This window comes from Lithobates pipiens, unplaced genomic scaffold (genome assembly GCF_037356315.1).
Source record: "Lithobates pipiens isolate NorthernLeopardFrog02 unplaced genomic scaffold, aLitPip1_a1.2 Scaffold_8, whole genome shotgun sequence".
Lineage (NCBI taxonomy): Eukaryota > Metazoa > Chordata > Amphibia > Anura > Ranidae > Lithobates > Lithobates pipiens.
The window spans coordinates 7,314,591-7,333,243 of record NW_027507903.1 but is presented as its reverse complement, the minus strand read 5'-3'; the positions used below and the strand labels follow the sequence as shown (position 1 = coordinate 7,333,243).

Here is an 18,653-nt window from a genome sequence, read left to right as displayed (position 1 = left end):
TGAACTTCCAGTGACCAGTATGAGAGAGTGAGAGCGATAACACCAAATTTAACACACCTGCTCCCCATTCACACCTGAGACCTTGTAACACTAACGAGTCACATGACACCGCAGAGGGAAAATGGCTAATTGGGCCCAATTTGGACATTTTCACTTAGGGGGGTGTACTCACTTTTGTTGCCAGCGGTTTAGACATTAATGGCTGTGTGTTGAGTTATTTTGAGGGGACAGGAAATTTACACTGTTATACAAGCTGTACACTCACTACTTTACATTGTAGACAAGTGTCATTTCTTCAGTGTTGTCACATGAAAAGATAGAAGAAAAGATTTACAAAAATGTGAGGGGTGTACTTACTTTTGTGGGATACTGTACATTTCTGGGTGAGAGTAGTAAGCAAATCTATTGCTGTGGCTAGTCAACCCCCCCCCCCCCCCCCCAACCATTATCTACACGTTATCTTATCCGGCCAGACCTCCTATGACCTGCACATCCTGTGTGTGTGCAAAATCCTGCATATTTATATATAGAATTCTCCTGGTTAAGCCCTCCGTGTGGTTTGCAAGAACAAAGATTAAACCATTCTTTGGCCCACAAAACAAATGGTTCTCGTTTAAGAAAGATCCAAAATGTCAATATTTTTTTTTCTTAATCACTTGTCTACCATGGAAATTGTCTACATTTTCACATATGTTAAAATATGCACCCCCCCCCCCCCCAAACAATTATGTATTTTCTGAAAGCAGTGACCCTGGAGAATAAAATAGTGGTAGCTGCAATATTTTATGTGGCACATAAGAAAAATCCACTAACATTAATTTTAGTGTAAACAGTCATAATATTATACACAATTTTTGATCAAATATAAAAGATTGCATTAGGTAAATAGATACCAAACATGTCACGTGCGGACACAATCGCATATCATTGTGCCTGCTTCCCCCTCCCCCCCCCCCAGCCACCCACAGCAGATCACGGATCCCGGTACCCAGCCACGTTAGGCGGCCAGGGGATCATGTGATCACATGTAAGGGTTTTTACGGTATGGTACTGCTGAGACTGTAAACATGTATTAGATATTTCCTTTAGAATAGGGGGGGTCACCAAACTTTCTAAACAAAGGACCAATTTGCTGCCCTCCAGACTTTACAGGGGCCAGAATGTAGCCAGTTGGAGTAGACTATGTCTCAGGCTTGGTGGTCAGATGAGGAATAGTGTCCCATCATTGGTGTCAGTGGGAGGAATAGTGCCCCATCATTGGTGTCAGTTGGAGGAATAGTGCCCCATCATTAGTATCAGTGGGAGCAATAGTGTCCCATCATTGGTGTCAGTGGGAGGAATAGTGCCCCATCATTGGTATCAGTGGGAGGAATAGTGCCCCATCATTGGTGTCATTGGGGGGGAATAGTGCCCCACCATTGGTATCAGTGGGAGGAATAGAGCACCATCATTAGTATCAGTGGGAGGAATAGTGTCCCATTATTGGTATGAGTGGGAGGAATAGTGCCCCATCATTGGTATGAGTGGGAGGAGTAGTGCCCCATCATTGGTATGAGTGGGAGGAATAGTGCCCCATCATTGGTGTCATTGGGGGGGAATAGTGCCCCATCATTGGTATCAGTGGGAGGAATAGTGCCCCATCATTAGTATCAGTGAGAGGAATAGTGTCCCATCATTGGTATCAGTGGGCGGAATAGTGCCCCATCATTGGTGTCATTGGGGGGAATAATGCCCCATCATTGGTATCAGTGGGAGGAATAGTGCCCCATCATTGGTGTCACATCATTGGTATCAGTGGGAGGAATAATGCCCCATCATTGGTATTAGTGGGAGGAAGAGTGCCCCATCATTGGTGTTAGTGGGAGGAATAGTACCCCATCATTGGTATCAGTAGGAAAAATAGTGCCCCATCATTGGTGTTAGTGGAAGGAATAGTGTCCCATCATTGGTGTCAGTGGGAGGACTAGCGCCCCATCATTAGGATCAGTGGGAGGAATAGTGCCCCATCATTAGTATCAGTGGGAGGAATAGTGTCCCATTCTTGGTGTCAGTGGAAGGAATAGTGTCCCATCACTGGTACTAGTGGGAGGAATAGTGCCCCATCATTGGTGTCAGTGGGAGGAATAGTGCCTCATAATTGGTGTTAGTGGGAAGAATAGTGCCCCATCATTGGTGTCAGTGGGAGGAATAGTGTCCCATTCTTGGTGTCAGTGGGAGGAATAGTGTCCCATTCTTGGTGTCAGTGGAAGGAATAGTGTCCCATCACTGGTACTAGTGGGAGGAATAGTGCCCCATCATTGGTGTCAGTGGGAGGAATAGTGTCCCATTCTTGGTGTCAGTGGGAGGAATAGTGTCCCATTCTTGGTGTCAGTGGAAGGAATAGTGTCCCATCACTGGTACTAGTGGGAGGAATAGTGCCCCATCATTGGTGTCAGTGGGAGGAATAGTACCTCATAATTGGTGTTAGTGGGAAGAATAGTGTCCCATTGTTAGTGTCAGTAAGACTAATAATGCCCCACTGTTGGTGTTAGTGAAAGGAATGGTGTCTCATTGTTAGTGTCAGTGGGAAACTTAGTGCTCCAAGGGCTGTATAAAGGCCACATCTTGGCCGCGGTTTGGAGACCAATGCTGCAGAGTTGCATGGAAGGCATAGCATAGACTAGTGCGGAGTGGAGGATTTTCATGTCTCTGTTAATACATAGTAAAAGATGGACTGTAGAGAGACAGAGATAATTCCAAGTTTAATATACTATATCTAAACTACTCAAAGGGAACGTAGGAAGAACAAGGAGAACGTGTGTAATAAAACAGAAGAAAAGAAAGAGAGCGAGAAAGACTATTGCAGGCAAAAAAGGAGGGTGGAAATGAGAGGTAAGAGGGACAAGTGAAGAGAAGTAGGGAAAACCTCCCATCCCCCGGGGTCAGGCAATCGCCCACCTATAGCTACATATGCAGGGCTTCAAAGTTAGGTTGGGAATAGGCCATCCATGGGGACCAAGTATTAAGAAGTTTCTTGTGCTCATCTAGCAAATTTAGACATGAATTTTTCAGTAATGATTGGCACGTCTTGTGGTAACTTCTGGAAAGTTTAACTCCGGGAACTTCCATGAGTGAGCCTTGGTCTGTTTGGTGGCATTGAACATGAAGCTGACCGATTTCACCATGGTATGTAGAACCTTTTGGGTCGGGTAATTCAGTAAGACTTGATTGGGATCCTTGAATGAGTTACAATTTAGAACTGTATATATAAGAACGTAAACCTTCATGTCCACAACCTTTGTGCCGTGGGGTGTGACCACCTAACATGTAGCATTGTACCCTGTTGTCCACAGCCCAGAAGGTAAAGAGGTGAGTAGTAGACGTGTGCATTTCGTTTCGTACAAATCTCAAATTCGTACGAATTTCCCAAAATTCGTACGTTCGGGAGGATCCGAAATACGAATTGCCGTGCGCCCGAATTCTGTACGCAATACGAACTTTTGTTTACGAATTTCGGATTTCGGATCAGTTGTCGTCATTATGCTTATGTCAGCACAGGGATGGTGGGAGCCCCTCATTATATGCACAGCAGAGGTACAGCACCCGGAAGAAATCAGCATAGCACAGGGATGGTGGGAGCCCCTCATAATAAGCAGCCCCAGGAGGAAGTCAGCACAGCACAGGGATGGTGGGAGCCCCTCATAATATGCACAGCAGAGGTACAGCCCCAGGAGGAAGTCAACACAGCACAGGGATGGTGGGAGCCTCTCATAATAAGCAGCCCCAGGAGGAAGTCAGCACAGCACAGGGATGGTGGGAGCCTCTCATAATAAGCAGCCCCAGGAGGAAGTCAGCACAGCACAGGGATGGTGGGAGCCCCTCATAATATGCACAGCAGAGGTACAGCCCCAGGAGGAAGTCAGCACAGCACAGGGATGGTGGGAGCCTCTCATAATAAGCAGCCCCAGGAGGAAGTCAGCACAGCACAGGGATGGTGGGAGCCTCTCATAATAAGCAGCCCCAGGAGGAAGTCAGCACAGCACAGGGATGGTGGGAGCCCCTCATAATATGCACAGCAGAGGTACAGCCCCAGGAGGAAGTCAGCACAGCACAGGGATGGTGGGAGCCTCTCATAATAAGCAGCCCCAGGAGGAAGTCAGCACAGCACAGGGATGGTGGGAGCCCCTCATAATATGCACAGCAGAGGTACAGCCCCAGGAGGAAGTCAGCACAGCACAGGGATGGTGGGAGCCTCTCATAATAAGCAGCCCCAGGAGGAAGTCAGCACAGCACAGGGATGGTGGGAGCCTCTCATAATAAGCAGCCCCAGGAGGAAGTCAGCACAGCACAGGGATGGCGGGAGCCCCTCATAATAAGCAGCCCCAGGAGGAGCAGGCGCAAACTGGACCAGCGGTGCATGGCAGACAATCCGCTTCTCTCTTTCTCATCTAATGAAACGTCGTATTTCGGATAGGAAATTCTTCAACAGAATTTCGGATAAAAACCAAACTTCCATCAGCATCGACTGTCATATTGAGGTATATTTTTGCCTTTAAATTCATCGTAAAGAACGTTCGTACACGTTAACGAACCTAACGACAATTCGTATTTCGTACGAAACGGAACGGAATTTCGCACACGAAATACGAAGTACGAATTAATTTTAATACGAATCGAAACGGAACAGAAGAAAACGAATTTATTGACAGCGCCCATGTCTAGTGAGTAGCGAGGTACATATCTAGCAATACGAGAAGGAGTTAAATGTCTCAGAAACTAGAACTTTATATGAATTCTCTAGATGAGCTCTTAGCAGCAGAAGTCCAGATTTTTGTCCAGTCCTTATCTGATAAAGTCGTACCTAGTTCTGCCTCCCACCATACCATGTAAGTAGTTAAAATGCATCTTAGATGACTGAAAGACTGTTTTCGAGAACTAGTTCTCTGGGACTTTGGGGGGGGGGGGGGGTGCATAATTTTCCTTTTAAAGCCATTGAGAACATTTTATTGTATAATGGTCTTGGCCCATGTGTGGCCACCTCAACTTGCATTATGAGAATTGGGTCTAGAATCTGATTGCTATGGGCAGCACAGGCACTTGTTTTTCATATAATACGGTGTGGACAAACCAGTAGGGCTGAAACTGGGAGTGGTGGGATGGGGAAGGAGGGACATGTGTCCCGGGCGCTACATTGAGAGGGGCACCGTCGGTCTCCTCCAATCTTCTTCTCCTGGGCCCCGACCTCCTCCACATCGCAAGTGCTAGAGTTGCAGCAGGGAAGCATGTAAGGGCGTGTAGCGGTTGTGATGTTCAGGAGATCAGGCACCAGGGGAGCTGCGGGGGGGATAAGATCGAATGAGGCATCCCTTGGGCCAAGTATCCAGTGGGCACATTGGGTGTATTTTGACAGTTCCTAATCCAACGTCCTCCTGGCTCCTATATAAGAGAGTCTGGCTCCGGAATTCACTGGTTTGCAGTGCCGGGGTCAAGGTCATTTTTGAGTTTGGCATCTTCGCCATGGGCACTGAATGACCTTGTCCCGGCACTGCAAACAAGTGAAGAATTCTGGAGCCACACTTCCTATATACCGTAGGAGCCAGGAGGATGTTGGATTAGGAAATGTTGAGACTTGTCTACCTGTAAAGTTTCATCCATGATTGACTTTCAGCCTAATATGGCGACTTCCTGCAAACGTATGACATGAATGAAGTACCAGTGTGTGACAAACATCCATCAATCTCACTCTTTCTTACGTTCGTTGATGGACCTTCTTCTATCTCTGCAGGTCTCTAGATGGGAGGCTCCAAGTATCACACCGCAAAGGTCTGCCTCATGTCATATATTGCCGTCTTTGGAGGTGGCCAGATCTTCACAGCCACCACGAACTACGTGCCATGGAGATGTGCGAATATGCTTTCAACATGAAGAAAGATGAAGTCTGCGTCAATCCATATCACTACCAGAGAGTGGAGACTCCAGGTAGAGGAAATATGTCGTTTATATCAGAAGTATATATGTCTAGACTGAAGTATGGAAATTGTACCCTTCATGGTTGCCGATGGTAGATCTACATCAGGGGTCTCCAAACTTTTTAAACAAAAAAAAAAAAAACTGTCCCTCAGACTTTTGGGGGTGGATGTTGGTGCCAGTGAGAGGAATAGTACCTCATCGTTGGAGGAATAGTACCTAATCGTTGGTGTCAGTGGGAAGAATAGTGTCCCATCATTGGTATCGGTGGGAGGAGTAGTACCCAGTCATTGGTAGTGGGAGGAATAGTAGCCCTTCGTTGGTGTCAATGGAAAAAATAGTGCCCCATCAATGGGAAGAATAGTTCCCTATCATTGGTGTCAGTGGGAGGATTAGTAGCCTATCATTGGTAGTGGGAGGAATGGTAGCCCATTGTTGCTGTCAGTGGGATTAATAGTGCCCCATCATTAGTGTCAGCGGGAGGAGTAGTACCTTATCATTGGTGTCGGTGGGAGGAATAGTGCCCTATCATTGGTGTCATTGGGAAGAATAGTTCCCCATCATTGGTGCCAGTGGGAAGAATAGCACCCTATCATTGGCAGTGGGAGGAATAGTAGCCCATTGTTGGTGTCATGGGAAAAATAGTGCCCCGTCAATGGGAAGAATAGTGTCCCATCATTGGTATCATTGGGAGGAATAGTGCCCAGTCATTGGTAGTGGGAGGAATAGTAGCCCATTGTTGGTGTCAGTAGGAAGAATAGTGCATCATCACTGGTTTCAGTCGGAGGAATAGTGCCCCATCATTGGTGTCAGTGGGAACAATAGTGCCCCATAATTGGTAGGAGGGGGTGAATATTAGCCCATCAATGTCAGTGGAAGGAATAGTACACTATCATTGGTAGTGGGAGGAATAGAAGCCCATTGTTGGTGTCACTAGGAAGAATAGTGCCCCTTCATTGGTGTCAATGGGTAGAATATTACCCCATTATTGGTGTCAGTGGGAAGAATAGTGCCACATCGTTGGTTTCAGTAAGAAGAATAGTGCCCCATCGTTGGTGTCAGTGGGAGTAATAGCGCCCTATCATTGGTGTCACTGGGAAGAATAGTTCCCCATAATTGCTGTCAGTGGAAGGAATAGAAGCCTGTCATTAGTGTCAGTAGGAAGATTAGTACCCCATCACTGGTGTCGGTAGGAAGAATAGTACCCCATCATTGGTGTCAGTGGGAGGAATAGTGCCACATCGTTGGTTTCAGTAAGAAGAATAGTGCCCCATCATTGGTGTCACTGGGAAGAATAGTTCCCCATAATTGCTGTCAGTGGAAGGAATAGAAGCCTGTCATTAGTGTCAGTAGGAAGAATAGTACCCCATTGTTGGCGTGAGTAGGAAGTATAATGCATCATCATTGGTGTCAGTGGGAGTAATAGTGCCCCATCATTGGTGTCAGTGGGAACAATAGTGCCCTATAATTGGTAGTGGGGGGAATAGTAGCCCATCAATGTCAGTGGAAGGAATAGTACACTATCATTGGTAGTGGGAGGAATAGAAGCCCATTGTTGGTGTCAGTAGGAAGAATAGTGCCCCTTCATTAGTGTCAATGGGAAGAATATTACCCCATTATTGGTATCAGTGGGAAGATTAGTGCATCATCATTGGTCTCAGTGGGAAGAATAGTGCCCCATAATTGGTAGTGGTATTGTCAGTGGATGGAATTGTACACTATCACTGGTAGTGGGAGGAATAGAAGCCTATCATTAGTGTCAGTAGGAAGAATAGTACCCCATCACTGGTGTCGGTAGGAAGAATAGTGCCCCATCACTGGTGTCGGTAGGAAGAATAGTGCCCCATCACTGGTGTCAGTAGGGGGAATAGTGCCCCATCACTGGTGTCGGTAGGAAGAATAGTGCCCCATCACTGGTGTCAGTAGGAAGAATAGTACCCCATCACTGGTGTCAGAAGGAAGAATAGTGCCCCAAATTTAGTGTCAATGTGAGGCATAGTGTCTCATATCAGTGAGAGGAACAGTGCCCCAAGGCAAACAAAGGGCCGAATCTGGCCCCCAGGCTGCAGTTTGGAGACCACTGATCTACATCATAGTGACTTGCCCACAGCAGGGCTCATTCAAGTCCCTTTACATGCTGCAGCTCAACACACAGGGATATGGGAGATGATTATGGAGACTGACACATGTACACCTACACAGGTTGAACTGGATGGACTGTTGTCTTCATTCCACCTTACCTACTACTGTATGTAACTCGAATTTAATAATGATATACATTTTAGAAAAGTTACTTGCAGCTAAAACAAGCAAGTGAGACACCATTTACTTCTGAGAACATCCCATGGTCACAGCTAAGGCCAATATTTTTTTTTGTCATATACATCCAAAGATCTCATCTCAGGAAATCGTCCATCTGTGTAGGTGGTCAGCACTAGGCTTGTGTTTGAAGAGGGGGTCCATTTTTTTTTTTTTGGCACCCCTTCAAAAGTATCCTCCCATTCTAAAATGCACATGAGTTGGTATTATCATAGCAGGGTCATCACTGGGCAGCTCTGTAAGTACTCTTTATTTGTTTTCAGTATTTGAGCGACTGACCTGGAAGAGGTATTTAGCGTGGTAAGTCAGAGTGGAGAAGTCTTGATCTGCCGTCTTGTTTCCAGTTTCAGAGCTTCATAAATCCTATATGATAATAATAGTATAATAATAATAATAACCACCGACACCATTAGGATGTCATATGACGTCCTACCGGCGCCAAGTGGTTAAGAGCGTTTTGACGTTGTTGATTTCGGAACTAGGATGGAAAATGTATCTAGAACAAATAAATTTATAACCTTGAATGTGGCGTTTGTTCGGCAAATTACATTTAATTCCAAAACCAAGAGTTCTGAGCAAATGCAAAAAAAAAAAAAAAAAAAAACGTTAAAAGCAAATACAATTTTGAAGAACTTCGTCCAGTCTTTCAATGTCCAAAGAATTTACGTATGAACATTTCACTAGTGTAGCCAGCTTTGGCGTCACATGCTGGTTTTTCCAGCAAATTTTTACCGCTAATGAGCTAGCAAATAGGAATGCCAACTGAAGCCTGAATACGTACTTTTTTCGAAAGGGGCTTTTGCTGCTTCAAACTTCTTGTATTCTTCAGATGTTGGTGTATTTTGTGAATCTCTAAGTCTAGTCAAGATGCATGAATTGAATGACTATGTCTCACCTATGTCCTTCTTTCTTCTTTTTTTATGTCTCAGTCCTGCCCCCGGTATTAGTGCCACGAAACACCGAGATTCCTGCGGAGTTTCCTCCTCTCGATGATTACAGCCATTCCATTCCAGAGAACACCAACTTTCCAGCCGGCATTGAGCCACAGATCAACTACATTCCAGGTCTGGATTCGCACTGCTTTTTCCAGTTACCTTTTTTTTTTTAATGCACGATTATTCTGATAAAACAATCCAGCACCCGCATGGAGCCATTAGTGGGTCGGAAAATGACGGCATGAGGTTGGTGGTGGTTATTGTCCATTTGGGCTTGAATACCATCAGGTTGCCTGATGCTAATAAGAAGTTAAAGTGGATCTTCAACTCTCTCCCCCCTCCCATTTTTTTTTTTTTTTTTTTGTAACCCCTGCTTACCTGCTTGTAGGTCCTACACCTTTAATATACTCACCTGCCCAGCAGATCCAGCATTGTCCTGCTAAGATACTCTTTTTTTCTCTTCTGCCCCCTGCTTGATCCGGCACCGCCATCTTCTTCCGTGACGTCATCAGGAAGCTGCCAGCTCTTTTCCGAGTTCATTCGGAGTCTCTCCCAATGAAGAGGTGTTAGCCCCACCCCCCACACCTCCTTTCTCACGGAAGGACTGTGCCTCCTGGGATATGTGATGTACGTATCCCAGGAGGCACAGCGGGCAAAGTGCATGTCATTCGTCTAGGTCAGAGGTCTCAAACTGGTGGCCCTCCAGCTGTAGCAGAACTACAAGTCCCATCATTCCTTTGCCTATGGGACTCATTCTTCTAACTGTCAGCCTTGCAATGCCTCATGGGAATTTTAGTTCTGCAGCAGCTGGAGGGCCACCAGTTTGAGACCCCTGGTCTAGGTGAAGGGGTGGAGAGGAGGCAACATCAAATTGAGGGTGAAGATCCCCTTTAAAGGGGTTAGAAGGTTTTTTTTATCTTACTGCATTCTATGCAGTAAGATAAAAAAAAAAACCTTCTGTGTGTAGCAGCCTCCCCAGAACCCCCTAATTACTTACCTGAGCCCCATCTCTCTCCAGCGATGTCCACAAGTGTCTAAGCTGTCTGGGACACTCCTCCTGATTGGCTAAGACGCAGCAGTGGTGCCATTGGCTCCCATAGCTGTCAATCAAAGTCAGTCAGCCCATCAGGAGACAGAGGGGGCGGGACCAGGTCGGGGCTCCGTGTCTGAATGGATACACGGACCTCTGACTTAGATCGGGTGCCCCCATAGAGAGCTGCTGGCTGAGGGGGCACACAATAGGAGGGAGGGGCCAGGAGCAGCGAAGAGGGACCGAGAAGAGGAGGTTCTCTGTGCAAAACCAACTGCACAAAGGAGGTAAGTATAAGGCCTCATGCACACGAGACGCAGATGAAACCTCTGTCAAAAAAAAGCTGAAACGCGCGTTTAGAAACGCGCGTTTTGCCGCGTTTGCATGTCGCGTTTAGACGCGTTTAGACGCGTTTAGACGCGTTTGCGTTTAGACGCGTTTATAAAGATAACATCATGTAGACCCTCCCCAAGCTCTCAAAGCATTTTTTTTAACTATTTCTGCTATTTTGATCAGAGTGAGCAGCAGCAGCATAGAGAGCAGTTGTACACTTGCATTTGCCGTGTCACTTGCCACGGCACCTGCCACAAGTTGTGGATTGTCCACTTGCCACGTCACTTGCCACAAGTTGGGGATTGTCCACTTGCCACATCACCTGCCACGTCACCTGCCACAAATTGTGGATTGTCCACTTGCCACGTCACTTGCCACATCACCTGCCACGAGATGTGGATTGTCCACTTTCCACGTCATCTGCCATGCCACCTGCCACAAGCTGTGGATTGTCCACTTGCCACGTCACCAGCCACATCACCTGCCACAAGTTGTGGATTGTCTACTTGCCGCGTCACTTGCCACATCACCTGCCACGTCACTTGCCACATCACCTGCCACAAGTTGTGGATTGTTCACTTGCCACGTCACCTGCCACGTCACCTGCCACAAGTTGTGGATTGTCCACTTGCCACGTCACTTGCCACGTCACCTGCCACGTCACTTGCCACGTCACCTGCCACGTCACCTGCCACAAGTTTTGGATTGTCCACTTGCCATGTCACTTGCCACGTCAGCTGCCACGTCACTTGCCACGAGATGTGGATTGTCCACTTTCCACGTCATCTGCCATGCCACCTGCCACAAGCTGTGGATTGTCCACTTGACACGTCACCAGCCACATCACCTGCCACAAGTTGTGGATTGTCCACTTGCCACGTGACTTGCCACATCACCTGCCACGTCACTTGCCACATCACCTGCCACAAGTTGTGGATTGTCTACTTGCCGCGTCACTTGCCACTTCACCTGTCACGTCACTTGCCACGTCACCTGCCACAAGTTGTGGATTGTTCACTTGCCACGTCACCTGCCACATCACCTGCCACAAGTTGTGGATTGTCCACTTGCCACGTCACTTGCCACAAGCTGTGGATTGTCCACTTGCCACATCACTTTCCACGTCACCTGCCACGTCACTTGCCACGTCACCTGCCACAAGTTTTGGATTGTCCACTTGCCACGTCAGCTGCCACGTCACTTGCCACATCACCTGCCACGTCACCTGCCACAAGTTGTGGATTGTCCACTTGCCACATCACCTGCCACGTCACTTGCCACAAGATGTGGATTGTCCACTTGTCACATCACCTGCCACATCACTTGCCACATAACCTGCCACAAGTTGTGGATTGTCCACTTGCCACGTCACTTGCCACAAGATGTGGATTGTCCACTTTCCACGTCACCTGCCATGCCATCTGCCACAAGTTGTGGATTGTCCACTTACCACGTCACCAGCCACATCACCTGCCACAAGTTGTGGATTGTCCACTTGCCACACCACTTTCCACGTCACCTGCCACGTCACCTGACACAAGATGTGGATTGTCCACTTGCCACGTCACCAGCCACATCACCTGCCACAAGTTGTGGATCGTCCACTTGCCACGTCCCTTGCCACGTCCCCTGCCACGTCACCTGCCACTAGTGGATTGTCCACTTGCCACGTCACTTGCCACGTCACCTGCCACAAGTTATGGATTGTCCACTTGCCACGTCACATGCCAGTCACCTGCCACAAGTTGTTGATTTTCCACTTGCCACGTCACCTGCCAAGTCACTTGCCGCGTCACCTGCCAGGTCACTTGCCACGTCACCTGCCACAAGTTGTCTATTGTCCACTTTCCACGTCACTTGCCACTTCACCTGCCACGTCACTTGCCACAAGTTGTGGATTGTCCACTTGCCACATCACTTGCCACCTGCCATGTCACTTGCCACAAGTTGTGGATTGTCCACTTGCCACGTCACTTGCCACAAGTTGTGGATTGTCCACTTGCAATTGCAATTGTTTAAAATATTTTTCTAATGGTTTTTCATCATTTGCAATCATTTTTGAGATTTTTAATGTAAAAAAAAAGGTCACCTTTAAAAACGCATATAAACGCAAACGCGGCTAAACGCGGTTGCCGCGTTCAGCCGCGTTTAGCCGCGTTTAGCCCCGTTTTGCGTCTGAAACGCAGAAATTTTTGTCTCTGAACGCATTTTTTTGCTTCTGGAAAAACGTGATTAAACGCAACTGCATATAAACGCAAAAAAACGAGACTGTGTGCATGGACACATAGGATAACATTGAATGAGTTCAGGTGCAGTTGAAAAAACTGTCCAACTGCATCTGAACGCGCGTTTAACTGCGTCTCGTGTGCATGAGGCCTAACATGTTTGTAAAGGCTGCTTTTTTTTAAATCACTTTATAGTGATACTAAAGTCTTGTTTTTTTTTTTGTTTAAAACTAACAAACATGTTATACTTACCTGCTCTGTGTAATGGTTTTGCACAGAGCACCCCCGACCCTCCTCTTCTCGGATCCCTCGCTGGCCTTTTTGCCCCCTCCCTCCTACTAAGTGCCCCCCCCCCCACAGCAAGCAGCTTGCTATGTGGGCACCTGAGCTGAGCCGCTGCTCTGTGTGTTCATTTAGACACGGAGCCTTGGCTCGACCCCTCCCCCTCTCTCTCTCTCCTCATTGGCTCGCTGCCTTTGTTTGACAGCAGCAGCCCCAATGACGCCCGCCGCTGTCTCAGTCAATGAGGCAGAGTCCCTGGACAGCTGACGTGCAACACTGCATCAAGATAAGGCTCAGGTAAGTATTGGGGGTGGGGCTTCACACAAAGAATACATTAAGATAAAAACCTTCTGCCTTTAAGTTTTGTTTTTTTTGCCGAGCAAGAATAGGTAAGTGTTTAAATCTGCCATTGGGTTCCTTGAGCAACATACTCGGGGGGGGGGGGCACTGGGGAACTTTAGACTTGCATGTGTAGTCAGATGAGGGAAAACTTCTATAGCTCTAGCCAGGGTTCCCTCGATGGGCAACCAACAGTACCGACCGGCCAACACTGGATGAAAAGGTCCAAAATAATTTTAATTGTTGATTAAAAAAAAAAAAAAAAGTCCTATAAAACTAGCCAACGTGTGTTGCCATCGAAACAAACCAATTGAAATGATCTTGGGATCGTTCTCCCATGCGGTTTTGGTCTGGTGCTCCTTTCTGTATTTCTAAGGTTGGGTTCTCAGGATCACCCATTGTTTCTGTTATTGTTTTGATCATCACTTTTATTAAGTGAGAAGGAAGAGTAAACTAATACTGAAGCACATTTGGCAGCAAAAGGAAGAATGAAGAAACACTAATGCATCCTCAGACAATGGTGTGTATGTAAACAGATATGGTAGTAAGCATAGTTCCCTATGGCCATACATACTGGGTAATAGATCTATGTAAGGGGATAGGCAGGTCTCGTTTTCTCCATTACTTGGCGGTACACAGGGGCATTTGAAACGGGTAATGTGGTGCTGGGTTGATTTATAAACAGAGAATGTTTTATTATTTATCTTTTACATAGAAATTCAAAAATGTGGTGATTCCATATAGCAGCCATAAACTTGGGTTTTTGGGGAAACCTAGGGTTCTTCTAGGGCAACGGTAGGCAACCTCAACACTCCAGCTGTGGTGAAACTACAAATCCCATCTTGCCTCTGCCTCAAGGAGTCATGCCTGTGATTGTCAGGGTCTTGCAATGTCTTGTGGGACTTGTAGTTTCACTACAGCTGGAGGGCCGAGGTTGCCTATAGATATGGTAGGCAACCCCTGCTGGCATGACTCATGAATATGTATGGCCTGCCCCTAGGGTTACCACCTCATCCCTTTAAACCCAAACGCAAATTATTACACAGGTTCTGAGGCTAATTGAATGCAGATGAGGCACCAAGTGAGTTTAATTACCACCTTATTCAGCCCCAGAACCCGTGTAAATCATATGTGTTTGGTTTTAAAGGGATGAGGTGGCAACCATACCTGCCCCCTGCCAGCCCATTTTGCTGGGATTGGCTGGGGCCCTCATCCTAGACCTCACCCCCCTACTTCTGGAAGCTTCTCCAAAGGTTCCAGAAAGCAGGAGGAGTGACCATGCATGCTGCTTATGGAGTCATCCAGCATCCCTGAGTCACTCAACCCTGACCCAGATTCAACCAAGGCCTGGCTTTCAGCAAGACCACATTTTCCTCCACTAACGAACTTACTATATGGTAGTTCTAGGATTGCCTATAGATATGGTAGTAAGCATAGTTCCCTATGGCCATACATACTGGGTAATACATCTATATGTAAGGGGGATAGGCAGGTCTTGTTTTCTTCATTACATGGCGGTACACAGGAGCATTTTAAACAGGTAATGTGGTGCTGGGTTGGTTTATAAACAGAGAATGTTTTAATATTTATCTATTACATAGAAATTCAAAAATGTGGTCATTTCATAATGCAGCCATTCTCAACTTGGGTTTTTGGGGGAAACCTAGGGTTCTTCTAGAGCAGTGGTAGGCAACCTCGGCACTCCAGCTGTGGTGAAACTACAAATCCCATCATGCCTCTGCCTCTAGGAGTCATGCCTGTGATTGTCAGGGTCTTTGCAATGTCTTGTGGGACTTGTAGTTTCACTACAGCTGGAGGGACGAGGTTAGCCTACCCCTTGTTCCAGAGGTTGTTTGGGGTTTCCTCAGGCTGTGTTGCTGGTTGACCTTTTATTTGATGGTGCCTGCATAATTCAGGGGCCAATGCCATTTGGCCTGAGTCAGCGGCATGACAACAATGATCTTTAGTGCTGTTTGTAAGGGTGCAATTCTGACCACTACTGTCATGGTGGCACTCTTTCCACTGGCCACCAATATAAGGGGCATTTTTTTTCCCCAAATGACCCTAAATGCATTGGTTTTAGCCAGGGTTCCATAAATTATTTCAAGGTTTCCATTGGGGTAAAAATTGGGGTTCCATTGGGGTAAAAAGGTTGAGAAAGGCTTCCATATAATATATTAACTTTGCAGTGTTGATCACCCCCAACACATACTATATCAAAGACTCGCAAAGGTAATAAGCTGCAGGGGTCTCAAACTGGCGGCCCCTCCAGCTGTTGCAGAACTACAAGTCCCATGAGACATTGCAAGGCTGACCGTTACTGGCATGGCTCCCTCAGGCAGAGGCATGGTGGGACTTGTAGTTCCTCAACAGCTGGAGGGCCACCGGTTTGAGACCCCTGGAATAAAGGGTTGTCTAACAGATCAACACATGTGAAAATCCACCTTGGCAATAGCGACCGGATGAACCCATGAACACTGTCACAGCTGCAAGGCTGTGCAGCAAACAAGTAGGGCATGTCGTGTTCAGCAGGCAATACCAACTGCCAACACACCCCATAGAAGTCAATGGAGCCCTCTGCAACTGGTTTGCAACTGTGTCTAATAGACATGGTTGCGACGCGGTGAGCGCGGATTTCAGTGTAAAATCCTTTTTCAGAGGTGGAGGTGGCGCGCCGCGTTCCTGTACGATTACTGCACATTCCTGCATGCTGCAATTTTGCAGCTCATTTATTTGAACGGGCTGAAATCACACCAGAACGCAGAGAAGGTAGTGTATGCACTACTTTTTAAACAAACATGCTGCATCAGATGGCATGGGGTACTGTGGGAACATGCGATTTGATACCCGCGAATGCACTGCGTTTGGGATTGCTGGTAACATTACATTAGCGGATTACAAAGGCAGTGCCTTTCGAATGCTGTGCGGGGAAACGCGTGTGGAACACACCCTTTTCTGCACCCGCGTTCTGGTGTGAGCTGTCCCTAAAGGAATAGCTCTCTTTGTTAGACTATATTCCAGGGATATGCAATTTGCGGACCTCCAGCTGTTGTGGAACTACAAGTCCCATGAGGCATAGAAAGACTCTGACAGCCACAAGCATGACACCCAGAGGCAGAGGCATGATGGGACTTGTAGTTTTGCAACAGCTGGAGGTCCGCTAATTGCAGATCCCTGCCATATTCTGTGCAGACAGATTCTGACCAGGAGGGTCTGATTCATCATAATAACTTGGCATACACTCTCAGTGTTCTAATGAAAAAAGCTGCAGTGTCTGCATCCCTACAGAAGTATTTAATCCTTGGGGAGTATCCCACCAATGATGTTACAGAACTCCTCCGGGTGGCCATATTGCATTGAATTTTACAGAAAAATTACAGCGGCTGTAGATTGCAATGGAAAAGTGTTTTTTAATCAAATGAAATATACATTATTCGTGCAGCAATTGTATAAGCTGTGTTATTTTTTGCTTTATTATTTTTCCACAAATGTGGAGATGCCCTTTAAGACAGAATTGGAGGGAGGATGATGATGATTGTGTACTCTTCGTGTTCTTTAGAAACTCCGCCTCCGGGATACCTGAGTGAAGATGGAGAAACCAGCGATCAGATGAATCACAGCATAGACTCGGGTAAGAAAGACCTTCCAGTATACAGGGAGGGGGGGCGTTGGTTGAATCCATTGTGTAATATCTGAAATTCTTTTTCAGGGTCACCAAATCTGTCTCCCAACTCCATGTCTCCGGCACACAGTAACATGGGTGAGTTTACTGAATTATTATTTACTACAATAGAGTTTTGATTGATGGTTTTGCACAAAGCAGCCCGGATCCTCCTCTTCTTGGGTCCCTCTTGCTTACTGGGCACGTAAACCCCCTTCCTGCCCACACCAATTTTCAGCGCTGACGCACTTTGAATGACAATTGCGCGATCATGCAAAGCTGTACCCAAATGACATTTTTATCATTTTTTTTCACACAAATAGAGCTTTCTTTTGGTGGTATTTAATCGCAGCTGGGATTTGTATTTTTTGCTAAACAAACAAAAAAAGATGGAAAATTTTGAAAAAAAAAAATCATGTTTCATAGTTTATTCTAAAATTTTGCAAACAAGTAATTTTTCTCTTTCATTGATATGCATTGATGAGGCAGCACTGGTGGGCACCAATAGGCTGCACTGGTGGGCACCGATAGGCTGCACTGGTGGGCGCTGATAGGTACAGTTAAGGCAGCACTGATAGCCACAGATAAGGCGACACTGGTGGGGACAGATAAGGTGGCACTGATGGGGACAGATAAGGCGGTACTGATGGGCACAGATATGGCGGCACTGATGGGGACAGATAAGGCGGTACTGATGGGCACAAGTGAGGCGGCACTGATAAGATGATACTGATGGGCACTGATGGGTAGCACTGTTGATGAGGCACTGATTGGTGACACTGATGGGTTGCACTGTGGTCACTGATGGGTGGCACTGTGGGCACTGGTAGTTTTTATTTTTTGCTAAACAAACAAAAAAAGATGGCAAATTAAAAAACAAAAACAAATCATGTTTCATAGTTTGTTATAAAATTTTGCAAACAGGTAATTTTTCTCCTTCATTGATATGCGCTGATGAGGCTGCACTGGTGGGCACTGATAGGCTGCACTGGTGGGCACTGATAGGTACAGTTAAGGTGGCACTGATGGGGACAGATAAGGCGGTACTGATGGGCACAGAGGCGGCACTGATGGCCACTGATAACATGGTACTGATGGGCCCTGATGGGTGGCACTGATGGGTAGCACTGTTGATGAGGCACTGATTGGTGAAACTAATGGGTTGCACTGTGGTCACTGATGGGTGGCACTGTGGTCACTGATGGGTGGCACTGGTAGGTGGTGCTGGTGGGCACTGGTAGGCAGCACTGTTGTGTACTGCTATGTGGCACTGGCAGGTGGGCACAGGTGAGCTGGTGGCAGCTCTCCTTGTTAGGGACCCATGTCCCTCTGAGAGCCGCTGTCGTCTTTTTTTTTTCTCACGCTATCAGCGCGAGGAGAAGAAATTGGCGATTACCCACTCTGTTTACATCACATGATCAGCAGTCACTGGCTGACAGCTGATCACGTGGTAAGGGGTCGGGATCAACCCCTTACTCCGATCTGTCATGAGCCGAGTCTCATAGACTCGCTGATCACAGAGCGCTACGCGTGCCCTGCAGGGGGTGCACAGGCCACTCGGGCATGGGAGGACGTCAATAGAT

At 46.9% G+C, this 18,653-nt stretch overlaps 1 protein-coding gene across 4 annotated transcripts in view; it reads left to right on the top strand.

Moving 5' to 3' along the window:
• Positions 1-18,653, top strand: part of SMAD3 (SMAD family member 3) — a 202,729-nt gene that overhangs the window by 131,759 nt on the left and 52,317 nt on the right. For all 4 annotated transcript variants that reach the window (XM_077470343.1, XM_077470342.1, XM_077470341.1 and 1 more), the window contains exons 2-5: positions 5,765-5,958; positions 9,195-9,329; positions 16,969-17,040; positions 17,119-17,169. In XM_077470343.1, coding sequence (XP_077326469.1) covers positions 5,765-5,958; positions 9,195-9,329; positions 16,969-17,040; positions 17,119-17,169 — 452 coding nt within the window. The remainder of the gene's footprint in view (positions 1-5,764; positions 5,959-9,194; positions 9,330-16,968; positions 17,041-17,118; positions 17,170-18,653) is intronic.